This window comes from Lampetra planeri, chromosome 12 (genome assembly GCF_965212315.1).
Source record: "Lampetra planeri chromosome 12, kcLamPlan1.2.h2, whole genome shotgun sequence".
In the NCBI taxonomy this organism is placed as follows: Eukaryota; Metazoa; Chordata; class Hyperoartia; order Petromyzontiformes; family Petromyzontidae; genus Lampetra; species Lampetra planeri.
Window position 1 is genome coordinate 7,295,548 of NC_136118.1, and position 16,896 is coordinate 7,312,443.

Genomic DNA, 16,896 nt, shown 5'->3' on the forward strand with positions numbered 1-16,896 from the left:
TATCCAACCTGTGTCATCAACCTCATAACGCACCTCGCCAAACCAGATCCAGCCCGGTGAACACTGCGCAGCCCTTGGAAATGCTCTAGCGACTTGGTTATTTAATTCTTTGGGAAATGTATTGACCTACCGGTAGTACAGATGTTTAGCAAATTCTCTTAATCGTTTAGAATCTGCCCATCACAGCTTGTGCAAATAGACAAGCATCGCTGCGCCTGTAAAAAAAAAAAGCCGCTTTTTTTTTCAGCCTTTTTTGTTTTGTAAAGTGCCTCGAGGTGTTTGGCCTACCCCGGCCTCACCGAGAGCTGTTTCCTTTTAGATGTTTTTAGATCACTAACAGGTAGTTTACCTCCGAGGCACGCAGCGGATAGCTGACACAGGTCTCCCAAGTCGCAGGGCTAATGGAGAAGTAATGAAGTGCACGATCGTTCACTTAGCGGAGATTCCGAGGTTGCTCGCTGCTGATTCTGCCGTGCCGTTGTGTAATGCACAACATCAACAACACCCCAACACGGCGGATGCGGTGTTGCACAAAAAAGAATAATCTACGTATTTGATGATCATGTTGGAGTTAAAGCGGGAGAAAGATGTTTCGATGAGGCTTAGATAGTTCGGCAGAGCTGTTCCAGAAAGTGGTTACTCAATTGCCTCGAAGAAAATCATTACTGAAAGATCAGGTTTATACACTGCCCGTGCCTGTAAGGGATTACTTAAGAAGTGTTTGCAATGACCTATTGATCACAGAGGCACGGAGCCATTGTCTCCCTGGGCTGCCCTTCCAAATTAGGCAACCCAACCCATTACAAGAAATGGGATTTTGCAAATCCCTAATAATGTACATGCATGTAGAGGCACTGGCTATCCTGTTGCTCTTCTATGGATTCTGATTAATAAAACATTGCAGTATTTAGAGAGGCAGCACTTAAAAAGTAGAGAGAATCATGCATAGTTGAAACTGTTCATGGAAAATGAATTATACGGGAAGAAAGAAAATGTCTCACCTCCTTGGCACAAAAAATACATTATCTCGTAATTTGTTACAGAAAAAGGTTAGAGCCCATCATGCAGGTGTTTTTTTTTTTCAAATGCATTGCAAAATCTACCTTCATTCAGTGTCTGTAATTGATTTGACATTCTAACTTTTAAAAGGTGTAAATAAGTCTGAGAATTAGTGCATTTGTGGTTAGGTGAATGTAACCGAGGGTTGGCTTGGACGGGGGTAGGAGGGGGGGGATGGTGAGTGGTGGCGCGATGGTTAGTTCACTGTGCTATGAACCCAGACATCTGAGTTCGATTCCCTGACATCAGTGGCAAGACACATCTGAATTGATATTGTCCTCTCCATTTCACCGAAATCGCACTGACCAGTGTGGTGAAATATGGTCAAACAACCCCGATGATCTCCTATCGATCACCGCGTGGGGATGTCTTCATCCAGCAGTGGATTAGCAAAGGGCTGCGAAGAAAAGGGTAACTGCAGCCTGATTTTTTTGACGTTACGACAGTGATATATATGTACACTGCCCGCGTGCACTTTACCTGCTTCACATGTGCATTCGACGGACGGAGGGATTTTAAAGTAATTATTTTTCCCCCCCCATTCCATATCTCACAGCAAGTCATTAGAGCGGCGCTTGCTGTCAGTTGGTATCCTTGGGTGGCATTTTCAGTAAAAATGAGTTTTGGAAATATCTGCACGAGAAGTGCGACTTAAGTAAATGAAAGACAGTGCTGCACCATGAATAAGTCATTAATGCATAAATATTAAATTCCATTAGTGGGTGGGAATATGTTTGTAGAGGGAGACAAAAGTGCTTTGTTAACTGCATTATTAAGCTGGTAAAACCTAATATATTAAAAAACAAAAAAAAATCACTTGTACTGACACGGGTTCATTGCCGCACATGGCAGATCAGGAGCGGTGGATGAAACTGGAGTTGACAGCAGGACCAGCCATGAAGAAGGAAAGTCTCCCCTCTTCCTGTTTTAATGGAACTCATATTCTTTGAGCACAGCATCAAGCTGTCAATAGGAGACAGTCTGTCGCCACTGCCTACCTGCCCTCTACCCATCACATTTCCCGCCCATCTAACAGCCGCTAATGCTGCAGTTCTCAACACTTCACCACTCGAAACAGTCTAATACAGTAATCTATAGTGAGGTCTGGGTGGTTTTTTTCATCTTCAGCTATTGTTATTATTTCTACCGTTATCCGACCCCTGCTAAGTGCGGGTTCAGACAACAAATGAATGCGATCAAAGTTAAATATAACGATGCTGGTAATGCATCGGTTCTTCAAAAAGAATTAAACAAAACATTCCAAACTTGCAACCCTCTGTAAATCCACTGCTGCGTGGAAGCTGCATCAGTTGTGAAGGTTGTACTGGCCATACTTCACCACGCTGGTCAGTGCGGATTGGCGAAGGCGTGGATGCCCAGGGACTGTTAGCTGTGGCTGGGGATCCAACTCAGCTTGCTGAATTCATACTGGAATGGGCTAACAGCACCGCCACTGCTCCACACATGAGAATAATACTCGTCACAGGGAAATAAATAAATTGTATGGTATGGCGGTACCCACGACACTGTTAGCGCACACACACACATGCGGATTGTTACTGAGCATCATCCTCATCATTATGAGTCGTAATTAATCTACTGCTGGATGAAGGAAGGCCTCGCCAAGCCACCACCGTCTCCCACGATCCTGCGATGCAATCCTATTAAGCTATTAACTATTTTTATTTCATCAGGTAAGGCTCACTGAGCTGTATAGCTCATTGGTAGATGTGACAGAGCCGATTTTGTTTTTCCATTTCCACAGTGGTCATCCTCTGGGGCATGTTCCCTCCTTTGGCTGCTGGTCAGGTGTTAGTCTCGCCCATTGGCCATCTTTCCTTTCTAACAAGCCCATTTACTTTAATCCACGGTCAAGTGTGTTGCCACCAACCTGCCCATGTCCCCTAATCCCTGTGTTTTTATTTCGGTCCCAAGCCTGCGTCTCTCCGTGCTTCTCTACCAACTTGTATACGTTTTTTGTCCCATCCGCTTCGTCGGTGGTCATGTTTCCGATCCGTACGTCATAGCAGGTGATGCTCGGGCATTAGACACTGTTTTTTTTTCTTCCTTTAGACAAGTTAGACAACAACGGCAATTTTTTTCGCGTCGTCATCAAATTCAGCTCTTAATTTATTTATTTTTCCGGGTACAATAAATAAGAAAAGCGCTTGTCCATAACAAATGCCCCGATCAAACTCGCGCGCTCTGTGTAGAAAGTGAGCCGTATAATGGCGTTGCTCAAAGGTGGTTTGTTGTGCTTGGATACAGTGATCTATTGGGGCAATCAGATACGTTACCTGATGTGAGTTTACCTAATAACGTGCTGCCCATTGTGCTTGTTGGTCACTCAACTATCAGCATTTCATCACATATTGATAGTACCACATCTCACTATAATGAGCCCTTGGGAGACAACTTGAACGTTAAATGGAACGATGAGTGATAAATTGTAACCTGCCACGACTGACCTTTTCAGCTGGTGAATTAATGATAGTTGCCCTATTGAGAAGTTCTTGAAGTTTGCATTTCATGCTATTGCTCCACTTGGGTCTCTGGTAAACATCATTTATATGCAAATGTGTCACTTAGAGACGGCTGCAGGGGACCTCCTTCATCGGGTCTCTTTGAGGCATCGGTCTCAGCGCTCTGATCATTTATCTAAGAGGATATTTTTAGGCATGAGATGTTTGCAAGGTGGTGTCTCACCCGTGACGAAACTGTAGTTTTCTAAATGACCTATTTATTGTAGTGTCACATTGCAGGCTTGAATGCTTGGTAAAATATATGCCCCTGGAAGGAAAAAAAAACCCCGAATTATTGGGGTGTACGCATATATGCTGGGTGGAGTGGTGGCGCAGTGGTTTGCGTACTACGCTATGGGCCCCGTGAACTGAGTTTGATTCCCGGCCATGGCTACCGTCGGTGTTGAGTGATTTTCGAATGAAACCTGGACGCACCCCCCCCCCCCACCCTTTACCATCTTCCACTGACCAGCGAAGTGAAGTATGGCCAAACGACCTCAATGACTCATAGGGAGTAGGGAACCCTTAATCTCTTCTTGGTTCTTTCGGTAAAGTCACGTAGAAGGGAAGTAATAAAATAATAAAAATAAAACATAATAAAATAGTTCTCACGACGTTTCGGCCACAACGCAAGCAGCCGTCCTCAGGTGAAGACCAGGTCTGTAGGGGAGACAGTGTTATTAGGCAGGTCTCCCCGACAGACCTGGTCTTCACCTGAGGACAGCTGCTTGCGTTGTGGCCGAAACGTCGTGAGAATTATTTTATTATGTTTTATTTTTTTTTTATTTTATTACTTCCCTTCTTCGTGACTTTACCGAAAGAACCAAGAAGATGAATCCCTGCAGTCACGAAAGCTTTAAATCGAAATTTAACCCTTAATCTGTCGGAGTACAGACAAAGTGATGTAAACTATATCTGTATACAAGGTGGGAGGTGCATTAATTAGCTGTGTGGTACGGTTAGTTAAACCGATGTGAACAAAACCTTCATAGGTCGTTTTCTTGCTGAACTGAACGTGTTTGCTGTCAGACGCAGATGTGTTACGAGGAAGATAATGGCACCGGTTATTAGGCAGGTTATTCACCTCGTTTGTGCATTCACATCGTCACCCTTGATGCCTGTTGCTAAGTAAAAGCCTGTCGACAAAATGACGGTCACGCACAATTCTCTACTTAAGGGGTGATTGTGAAAATGTGGTTGATCACATTTTCACCTGGGGAATCATTTAGCACACGAAGCTTAACTTCTGTGCCGTCATGCACATGCACAATAACGCAATTGTACATTTCTCATGCCAGTGCATTAATCAATACAAATTAAATATACGGGGGATGGGGGGTTGGAAGGAGTGGAGGAAAGGGGGGGGGGGCAGGTGATATTTTTTTTTCTTCTTCCAATTTAAACAGTCGTATTGTTTTGCCTTTGATGTGAATGGAGAGAATTGTGTGTTTAAAGTCGGTTTCTGCACAGAAAAATGATTGGCCTGTGATTTACTGCAGAGGGTGACTTCTGGCAAACTGAATTGCGGTAAAGCTGAGGCGAGGTTCACAGGTGACAAACATAAAAGCGGAGGGATACGGTTAAATTGAGCTCCCCCTCAAATGACAACAAATAGGAGACTGGTAAATAGTATGGTAATGTATTCCGGGGGAGAGCTTTTTAGATTCAAAAAAAATATATACAACACCATTAATTCCTCTTTGAAAATAGATGGCAGCTGCAGCAATTGAATAACAGAAAATCCTTAATGAAGTTATTGTTAGATTTAATAGAGACGGTGAACAAAGCGCGGAAGCGCTCTGTCTCACGCACGCTCATTTTTTTGGTAGATAAAAGGAATAGGGTGCGACCTCACCAGCTGATGAATGCGGTGACATCTTCCGTGCGGTGTCTTTTATTGTGGCCTACGGGAAAGGTTAGAACCATCAAATTTCACAGTCTGGAAATCCAGTCATCTCAAGCAGTGCGGTATCAGGTCATCTAAATTAATCTTAGAACCTAAATAATAAATATGTTGGTTACCAACTGGGTGAAAAGAAAAAAAAACAGTTGTTGCATTACAATTAGGTACAGTAGAATAAAATGCTGTGAATAATGCATGACGGTATCGTTGCACTGTTTGCACCGTACGATACACCGTACTTATTTTGGGTATAGGATAGGAAAACACGAATAACGCTCTAATCCACGTGTAAAAATACAGTCTTGCAATATTCTCCCATCTGCAACTTTGCACAAAATGTTTCTAATTGCCTGCCACCACTGGCATGTGGCAGCAGGACATTTCTGTACAGTTTTATTCAAATTATGGTTCGTTGAATATCAAAAAACAAACCTCATAAATAAAGTAGCCTTTTTTTTTCAAAGCAACTATCTGAAATCAGAGTTGGAAAACATATTGTACTGATTGGATGCGATCTGGCTTGCTTGGGCTGCACTGCATTTGAAACGGAATCTTTCTGTTTCGCAGTTGTCACAGTAACACATATTTAGCCCCTAGCACCCTCAGTTTACCGAGAACATTCAACATTAATTCACTCTAATTTATTTAAACCAACATCGTCACGGGGCTTGTCATTCTAATAATGTTCAGTACTTTATGGGTCTGTCTCCTTTGCCTGTGGCTTGAAATTGGTTACGGTTTAGTAGCTCAATAATTCAGGGCTGATGTGCTTTTGCCCAGGGCTTCTATTAGCATCTTGCTGCTGTCTCTGAACCTAAGGGATCGCAAAGCGTGGGAGAGATTTGCTTGCCCGAGAGACAGGCGCGTTTTCGGGCAGTGTGGCCCATGGAAAACAGTGAAGGATATAGAGAGCTGTAAGAAATAATTGCATTAATGGTTGGGAGAAGGGGGAAATGTGGAAGGATCAGAGTTCAGACTTGATCTCACATTAACAACATGTGCTGTAATGAACTCATTACACTCAACGGTTATTAAAAGTGAAATTCCCTAAAGTGGTGAACTGATGTATTTAATTTGCCTTATGTGCAGTAATTAGGATTATGTGGGTGGTGGTGTGCATTTGACTCGAGTTTTGATTACCTACAATTAATCCGTCGCATTGTACACGGTCAAGCATGTTTAGCAGCAGATGTTTTTCCCACCAGGAACCATGCGTTCGCCATGAGGACCATTTGGATTTCAATTCAATGCGATCACACTATGTGTTGGTGTGACAGTAGCATTGCTCGGCACGGCGAGTCTTAACTTGTCCTTTCTTTATTTAACGAATTCTTCATTGTGCGCAAGAGTGCTAGATATTTTTGCGTATGTAAGATGGATTTTTTTGCAATTTAAAATAAAATTGCATTTCATTCGGTATATGTGTACATCCAAATCAATGCAATTATAATGCAACAATGTGTAACATTGCCTTTTTGTGTTTATGCATGTGTGAAATAATGGCTTGCAATCTTACATTTTTTGCTTTGTTTTTTTTCTCCCAGGGTGAGTCTTTTTTCGTCACGACAGTAAAAATGAGAAACCAGAAATGCAACTGCAGTCACTTTCAAATGTATTGGATGTGGCTTTACCAAGGATAGAGTCAATATAGAAAAGAAGATAACCCAAGGATAGGGCCTTGAAGGAATCCATAGCAAAGTGGTATTGCAGTCCTCCAGCCAAAACCTCCTCGCTTTGCGCTATCCCAGTCGCAGTGGGTGATCATAAACCCCGTGCAGACTTCCCACGGGCGATGTGGATCACATCTGATGCCCAAGAGGCGATTACTACAGGACGATCCCCATCACAGATGTGGTGAACTTCGCACAATGGAAAGCATCGTGAACAGTCGCCCCTGATACTCGGTTCCTGGCAGGATGGTGACACAAGTCCATTTCCGCATCCGATGATGTCCTTGACTGGATATTTGAGCTCGATCTACCCTTGTATATTTTCTTATTTCCACATGACGAGAGGAGAATAGCAGTGAATAACTAAAGGATATGAATGGAGCATTGTTGGAGGGGCACCTGAGATGAGCATACATTGTTTGAGACAGTCAAGTATCCGTTAAAGGCAGCATTGATGTGAAAGAAAACAAGGTAGACAATTCCAAATTGCAGGTGTATAATATATCAGTGTGGTGTATTTTATTATCCACATGAACCTTGACAAAAATGTCGCCTTACCTTGAAAAAAAACAACCCATCTCACCGCTCTCTATTTGTCGTAGAAATCTTTTTGCTCGCCATAAGTGAGCTGCACAGACCCTTCTAATTATTCAAGTTAGTGTTAATGGGTGCTGGTTTTATTTGTTTTGGTGTGCGCTTTGAATGTAGTCCAAAGTGTGATCGGGTATGAAGCACTTCACAGGCCATGATGTTAAATCGTCACTGGTTGGTTAACCAGCTCTCGGGTTATTGTGCTTGCAGAATTGAGTGATGCGCAAATTGGCAAACGGCACAGGTGGAGGAACGGATGAATGCGTAGCGGACCGTCGTGTCGTAATACGTTTTTGCAAGGTTAACTGGGGGAATAAGGGAGAAATAAATTCAAATTTAGCCCAATAAAACAATTTATTATCCTGTAACTTATGGTAACTTACCCCGCGGCAAGGTTAACTAACCGTAAACTAACCAACCGCATCTTTTAAAATGGACTGCGTTTTTAATGCTTTCACATCTTTCAGCCACATAAATTGGGATGGCTGCTTACTGAAAACTACATTATATAGCTATCAAGCCATATGAAATATGTAATGTTGCAGTGCTTTCATTAATGGTATCATTTCACCACAAATACAGCCTCGCACACATACATACACACCAAAAGGGGCCAGAATGTATTGCCATACATGCCAGTTTTGCAAAACTCCAATACAAGCAGCAGGAAATTGCATAGCATAAAAATTCCAATTTACCAGTTTCACCGAGTGCGTAAAATATAATATGGTCCCGTGCACCTCGTAGAATCCTTGGGAGGGAGGTAGAAGTGTTGCGTAATCTTGCCTGAGCCTGGCTCATGATGGTCCTCGAATTGTGCGTGCGCGCGTGTACGTGCGCGTACGTGCGTGTACGTGCGTGTACCTGCATGCGTGTACGTGCGCGCGTGTACGTGCGTGTGTGTACGTGCGTGTGCACGCGCGTGCGTGTACGTGCGTGCGTGCGTACGCGTGTACGCGAACGGTTTTGCTATTAATTTAGTCATTCGCGCATACATGTTGGTGAGTGTGCACATGTGCATCCATGTGTGGTTTTAAGCAATTCTGTTTATATTTACTTGTGTTCATGTGTTCATTTGTGTTCGTGTGTGCGTTCGTGTGTGTGTACACGTGTGTTCATGTGTACGTTTGTGCATGCACGTGTACCTGTGTGTGTGTTTGCGCCCGTGCGTGTACATTTTGTTGCGCGCGCGTGCATGTCCACATTCGTGCGTGCGCGCATTCACATTCACGTCGTGCCGGCGTGCGTATTCGCGTGCGTGCGCTTGTTCACGTGTTTGCGTGTATGTGCGTGTGCGCGTGTGCGCGTGCGTGTGTGCGTGTGCGGTTTGTCTGCGCCGTGTGGAAGGTGACCGTGAGGATGTTTGAGCGAGGCGGCAGGAGCTGGGGATGGCAGCCGAGCACGGGCACCGCCGTCATTCCCTACAACGCCCACATCGTCTTCCGCGTGTGCGGGGAGGATGCAGACGCCAAAATCCCCGCCAATGACATTGACAGGATCATCCTGAGCATATGAGATTGATTCGGCGTAAAAAAAAAAATCATAACCGCGGCGCATTAACCGCCGCGATGTCCCGCCATCTCGGCTGATCAATTAACGGGATTTGTGTTTTAACTAATCGAAACATAAATCTCATCAGCCCCAGGTCAGTGGACATGAAAGGGTGCAACATCACAACATTAATATGTTTGTCTTTTACTTACCACACAAGGACATTTGACTGGAATACAGGATGGAGATTTAATCAGACTGGCTTGAGGGCTGTTTGGCTAATGTATATAAAAAAAAAACCTCAACCTCTTAGGATAGGAATATAAATTGGTGATAAATATTTCATATCATCTCACAATAAGTGGTTTCATTTTGAAAAATAATCAACGTAACCAACAGCCCCGAATGTTTAAATGCGCACTCGTGATTGATTTTTAAATAAAATTTTTACATTGTTAATCCTTCACGTGTATTTATATTACAAGCTCATATATTCTTTTCAAAGTTAAAGTCAATGCATGCTTTTTAATTTTTCGTCATGAATTGTCTGTTCTTGTAAACATTCTGTGGTCTTCTGACTTAAGGTTTGTATGGTTCAATGATCTCTATAAACTTGATTTGAATTGCCGTGTGCCTTACAATATTAGATTTGTTAAGCAATCAGAAGCATAATTCCTTTGTTAAAGATTTGCATACTTATAGTTACACAACATTGCCATGTATTTCATTGAATGCCTTGAACTTGAAATCGTTAAATGCATAGTAATTTGTTGAAACATGTAGGCTTGCATGCTTCGAGTTACATTGAGATATCAAAAAAAGAAACCCATGGATTTGAGAACATAAGCAGGGCAAAGACATTTATTTTTTATTTTTCTAAGAAGTAAGTCGGCTTCGGCAGGACACTTTGCGAGAAGGAATAGTCAAGGTTCAAGAATAGTGAAGGAGTGGCAGCCAAGAAGTGTAACACGTCCTAAAGGGCGTCCGTCTCGGAGATGGAGCGTGCAGGAGCTAGTTGGACTAAATAATCGCAGGATTATGAGAGATGGTGGTGGCTTGGAGAAGACTTCATCCAGCAGTGGATTGATCATGGCTGATGATGATTGTACTCTACGATGAGCCAGTCGATTTTGGTGGCGTTATATCATAGTTTTTCAAAAGAAAAATATGATTTGGCTTCATTGGAAATGAAGAATCCCAATTGTGCATCGCCTCTTCAGATAGATGGAGTCATATGGTTGTAGTTTTTTCCAGCCCATTCGTTCGAACAAATATTGCTTCTGCGGAGCTGAATCCCGTGTTCAATGAACTAGAAAACCACTCGTGAAACTACTGCGGTTTCGTAAAGTTCAGTGGGTTCAATTTCAGCAATCTCTTAGACGTTGTCACTGATTTTCTGCATGGGGTTGTGCCTTATTCCTTTGCACAATCTATTATCTTAAGGCACCAACAGTTTTTTTCCCTCCAAATCAAACCTCTAGCATGCAGCATTGCTGCTGGCTTGTGGTACCAATCAGGCCGTATGTGTACGGTAGTTTAGAGAAATGTGGATTTATGAATGTTGACAGTTGAATTTTACGATGATCTTTGCCGTTACAAATGGAATTGCATTCTCATCCAAGCTCAGCGTAGCCAATAATGGGTCCTGGTTAATGAGCTGACCCAACACTCACCACGGTATTTCAGAATGACCTCTGCGTGGCCCTTTGCGCTGCCTGACCTTATTATATCCATGTCTCTTTAGCCACTGAAAGTCAAGGCGATCTTTAAAGTTAATTACGTATTTACTGGTAGCAAGAAAATCATCCAATCATCATTACTGTTGTCATCTGTAACGTATCACCACTCAAGAGTAAAATGTGGAAACGAATCGGCTTAAAGTCTTTTATTAAAAAAATGTCCCTGCTGATGTTTCTCCCATTTGTTTTTGAAGCACACCATTAAACAAAAAACAGCTGCTATATTTAAAGTGTGCACACATTCTTTCTCAATTCGAGAAACATGCGAACTCTTAACTAATACACCTTTCAGAAAAAAAGAACTCGGCACATTCGTCAGTAATATTTTTTTTTAATGAGCGACGTTTTGGGCAATCGCTCTTTTTCATAGCACATGACGAAGGGCCATTGTCCGAAACGTCGCCAATGATATATGTTTTTGTTCATTTCAGGCCAAATATTATTGACGAATGTTTAGTTGTTATTTGTGCGTGTGTAGCATTGTCAACGCAGCATCACCACATCATTTATTGCACCTTTAACCGTGCTGTTTGTTGCTAGCCGCGTGGCATTTTGGGAATATCGGGCCTCTTGGGCCCGTGCTCAGCAACGGTGATTTAAAAGCACAACATACTAAAATGTCCACACTGCATTTTAGTTTCTTCACCTCCGCTTAGAAACCGAAACTCGCGCGCGGTTTCTTTTCTTTCCGCCCCCCCCCCCCCACAACATCCGCAAAAGACATGTCGGAGGCCTCAGAGTAATTTGTGGTGATGAAGGCCTCAAGCAAACAATGGAAGTGCATCCGAGTGTGGCTGTGTGGGTCGTTGCCGTGGATCTGTGCTCGCTTCACCATGCAATCACAGCCTGTCGCCATCTGTTCCAAACCGCTATTCTTCAATTTCACAACCTCGCCGCAGACGCGACGGCTTCCCAGTAACTCATCTTTAGAGCGGCCGCTAAATTTGTTCCCTCTAAGAGAAGGGGGCCGCCGGCGCCATTGCCGGCGGTATTTCTCTATAACCCCTGGTAGTTGTTGGGTTCAGGCCATCTATCTTGCGAGCGGCCGCGGCTTTGAATCAGCGGCCCCTTGGAGATAATGTACAATGTGTGGAGGGGGGCAGACGAGCGTGATGAATGTGTTTTGTTGTTTTGTGAGGAATTGTATTAGCCCGAGTCATGATAGATGGTGTCATGATGGAACACGGGCTAACGGAGAATAAGAACATGTTTTTAATGACCGACAGAGAGAGAGAGAGAGCACTAACATATTTTTTTGTCTGTGACAGCAAACGATGATTCAATATTACAAATAGAAATTGCATGATTTTTTTGTTTGTTTTGTTCATGTACACACTGTGCTAGCCCTTAATTGCCTTGGATAAGTCCATTAAAGTGCTGTAAACCCATTGAAAAACTGCCGCCAATGTCTCTAAAAGTTCATTTTCGGGTTCAATTTTGATGTCCTGCTCTGGAGTAAATAACTCCACCAATCTGCCGTTAACAACAGCTTGTGCGCTCTCTCGGCTAGCCACTCCACCGCTATTGAGAACAGGAAGCCACTGAAAGAGGTTGCAGCGAGAGGGACACTAATGCACATCGAGCCAGTTAAATGTTCCGTCCGTCCATTTCTGCCTCCCTCAATTACGAGCTGTGCGCACGAGAATCCGAGAGCACACCTAGCACGAGCCGCCCCCCAATGTGCCGGAGTCACTACTTTTTTTGACGAGACCCGTGAGCTTTGTTCAGCAAATGGGGATACGCGTCTTGGCACTTAGCAGATGCTCATCAGCTCTTTCTTTGATACGCGCACAATGAAGGGGGAAGATGCTCCTCCAACTTACGTGCTTGCATAATGGCCGCGGTGGTTAATGTAACGTGTTTACGTTTTTTTCTCTCTCTCTCTCCTATTTCCTGCTAAATGACATTAGTTGTGCAGACTATTGTCCGGCCTTATTGCGAATGTTACTCGGATCTCCCTTTGTGCAGCACTTGGTATACAAGGTCTGATCAATAGCTGAATGGTGTTCATATTTTCCTATACAGTGGTATACTATATATACTTGCATTTGCTCTTGTGAATCTGCTGCATTTTTACTTATTTAATAATCAAAAAGTATTTGAATAACTCTTCAAGTAGGCCAATTAATGCTTTTAAGCATATTTCCTTTTTTTTTGTCATCGTCGTCGTATGCGCAAAAATAGCAGATGTTGAGGTCAATATTGCTGCCAATTTTTCAATTTAGGGCAGCAACTAATATAATCCAATGACTGCTTTAGTCAGAATTCTTGTTGTCTTCGTGTGGGTGGAGAGTGTCGGTGCTTTCCTTGGAGACCACGATCAAGCACATGGACATCTTGCAAGTAATTGTTCTTTATGTTTTAAGTATGAATTATAATGGAACATTTTGACATGTGTAGGTAGGTATTGTTTTTTTTGTGAGCAGAAAATAGTAACCCTGTACCTTGGTTATAATTGCGCTGTTGGGCCCTGGCATTTACTTGGACTGATTGAGGTATAAATCTGCAGCTCGCTCAGTTGCGTGAAGATACTCTCGACCATTTACGTGTCGCAAGCATTGGCCATTGCCGATGGAGTTGCAATCGCCATCAGCCATGGTCAGACTACTGCTGGATGAAGTCCTCGCCAAGCCGATGGCATTTTTCACGATCCTGTAATGGTCAACGCAGTGGAAGGATTGAGGATGAATGCAACTTAATTTCACCCAGAGTGCGCCTGAACTCATCACGTCTCGGTAACCAAAGTAGCTTTGAGTCTGGATAGTGCTTAGATGGGTGACCGCAATGCATAAAACAGGTGTTATAGGCTGCTGCTTCTGGGTCAGCAGAGGTCAATGCACAAAAGCCCAGTGTTGTAGTGTATCATGCTCCCTACCTTCACCAAGTCAAACTGGTGAAGTATGACCACATAAGCACGACAACCTTACAGCGTTGGGTATTGAAATGTTTTCATGGGAGTATATGAACACACCTTTATGGACTTCACGGCTATATAAAATAAACGCACCCTACAACAGACGATATTCCCCACAGTTTATGATTATTCCATAATTGTTGCTATTATGTGAACAGCATGGCTTTATAGAGGCATACGATAGACAGGCTTCTCACTCCAAGTCAGCTCTTGCCCTCCCGGCTCGCAGTTTGCGCGCTCCTGATGACAATTGTAACCAGGTGCACTCTTAAAAAACGAGGGCTTCGGTAGCAGCACAGGTATAAATTGCTAACTCCAGACTATTCATTTATTTTTTTTCAAGTCAGGGGGCGTGAGGGTAGGCGGAGGACAAAAACACTTGTCAGAATATCTCACATTCATGCAAGGAAATTGTGAAGCTGTTAAAGCCACAATGCTTCCATAATATATTTCTAGAGGATACCGTCAGTGTGGGGTTTCGTGGGTGTGTGTGTGTGCAATTGCTTAGTTATTGTGCATGTCCTTGGCATACAAAACTGGCGAGTTAATATTTTATAGCACAATTTGGGTCAGGGTAGGTGGCCCCAGTTTGACCACATTCATGCAGCAATAACCTTGACATGCGCTGAGTGCAAAAGAAAAAAGGAAATCTGCAGGAAGCATTGAGATTATGTGTGCATGATCCAGAGTCAATTAATTTTTTGGAGATGTAATCTCCACAAAACCTTGTTAGGGCACTGGTTCAAATTTTAACAAAGATATTCATCTTGCTATTGATCCCGGGATATCGTGATGGGTAGCAGGATTGATAGAAGCAGGGGGAAAGCCCACAAAGAGGCACTGGACAATCTCGGCACTTGCATTTCTGGAATGGCAACATGTATCGTAGTGTTCAGAGATGAATCTCTGCATGTTCTGCCACTACATATTTTGTATTGGATACATGCGCAATTTGAGAAAGTAGATATTTATCTTTGAAATTGAAGTCCAAAATGTTCCTTGGGTCAACATTGTCCATGAAACGGAACGCGTTCAAGATCGTGTCCACCTCGGAGATGTAATGATGAATTCCAGCTCACGTGCCGGGTGCTCGTTGGCTTTGTCACATCGCAGGACCGTGAGAGATGACGACGGCAGTGGCTTGGGCAGGTCTTCATCCAGCAGTGGATTGACCATGGTCGTTGATGACTCTACATGCTGTGCAATCAAAGTTAGATTGATGTATCTTCTTGGTTCTTTCGGTAAAGTCACGTAGAAGGGAAGTAATACAATAATAAAAATAAAACATAATAAAATAATTCTCACGACGTTTCGGCCACAACGCAAGCAGCCGTCCTCAGGTGAAGATCAGGTCTTTACCTGAGGACGGCATGCTTCCTGCAGAACCAAGAAGATGAATCCCTGCAGTCACGAAAGCTTTAAATCGAAAATTAGATTGATGTTGTTATTAAAAAGTAAACCTGTTAAACGAATTAAGTCTTTGCACGGTTTTCGCTTCTAAGATTGTACTAATTGTAGCCGTGTTCACTATCGAATGGGATAGAGTGGTTGCGCAGTGCTCGTCGACTGAGCTATTAGTCTGGCAACCTGCGTTCCATTCCTGGCCATGGCGAACATCCAGCAGCAGCAGAAAAAAAAAATGGGCCGGGTAATTAATGATTTATTTTGTTATTTGATTACACCTTCACATACGAATGTGCGGGCAAATAATACCTGCCGTTGAAATGCGCCATGTGTAACCATGAAATCACTGTTGGGCAATTGTTGTTGCTCAGGTGTGCACATTGTTCTTGAAGTTAATAAATTTGCCGTGAACATAAACAACCTCAGTTCAACACGTAGGCTTTCGCAATCAATATCATCCATAAGTGACGTAATCACATCTATCCCTCTATTTAAGGAACGGAACGGGAGGATTTCTCCACAAATCTGGCTGTCGCCTGATGAAGCTAGTTGTAATTTCTGGTGAAACGCTGTACTCAGATTGTAAATGTTTTGGATTTGCTCTCCAACACACCTGTGTGCTGTACCAGTAACGAATTGGCCACGTTCTGTTTACGTGACAAACCTTACTAATTGGCTGTCTCAGGTGGTGGCGGGTTTAACGACGCATTTATATTTACGCGATCTAACCCAACACAAAAACTATTATGGATAGATAACCTCCCGCACCTTTACACGCACATGTACTGCAATCAGCACACCCCGCTCGAATACAATCCACACGTGTACATGTACAGCCCTTTGACAACCCACTGCATGAGGACTTCCCCATACTGTGCGGACCATGGGGTATTATTTGACCATACTTCACCATGCTGGTCTTTGCGGATTTGGTGAAGGTGGGGGAGCATATACATTTAGCCATAATCCAGTGCCATAAGTGTTTTTGGTGCACAGATCCATTGCAGTCAGGAACTGTGATCAGGAGCTGTCTTGCATGATCAGAGTGCTTTTCATTGTCTAGTAGTTGTGTCTTTCCAAAACTGCCCTGACCACTGTGGTGAAGTGTGGTCGTGTCTGTCTCACATTCACTATGGCCCCCAGCCCTTTGCATCTCTGATTCAGCCAGCCGTGGCGTCGCTTGGGTAGGTGACAAAGCAGAGGGCGCTTAATAATCACCTTGTATGAAGAGGACGCCGTCTGGGTTTGGTTTTTGCTACGTACAACAACGGCCGTGGTACGTCCGTTGGTCTTCTTTCGCACCGCACGTAGCCAAAGCAGGCTAATCGGAGGTGGTGAATCTAACCTCGTCACATCGGAGACAGAATTGTCAGAACTCAACTGGCGCGCTGTTGGACTCAGCGAGGTGAGGAGTGAAGGAGAATGGAACGAGAGGCGATGGTAGTAATTATGGAGGAGTGCGAAGTTATTAGTCTCTCTGCGAATTAAACATGTAATTGTAAGATCGTCAAGAGTACTGCAGATGGAATTGTCCATGAACACTCAAGCTCTCGAATCACTACTAGTTAAAGATAATTCAAACAAGTGCTCCAACAAGAAGCCA

General features: G+C 43.4%; 1 protein-coding gene across 1 annotated transcript in view; it reads left to right on the top strand.

Moving 5' to 3' along the window:
- Window positions 1-9,862, top strand: part of LOC144721608 (uncharacterized) — a 29,494-nt gene extending 19,632 nt beyond the window's left edge. Inside the window, exon 7 of the mRNA XM_078599381.1 lies at window positions 9,093-9,862. Within this exon, the coding sequence (XP_078455507.1) occupies window positions 9,093-9,260 (168 nt within the window). The 3' untranslated portion in view covers window positions 9,261-9,862. The remainder of the gene's footprint in view (window positions 1-9,092) is intronic.
- Window positions 9,863-16,896: the final 7,034 nt, after the last annotated feature.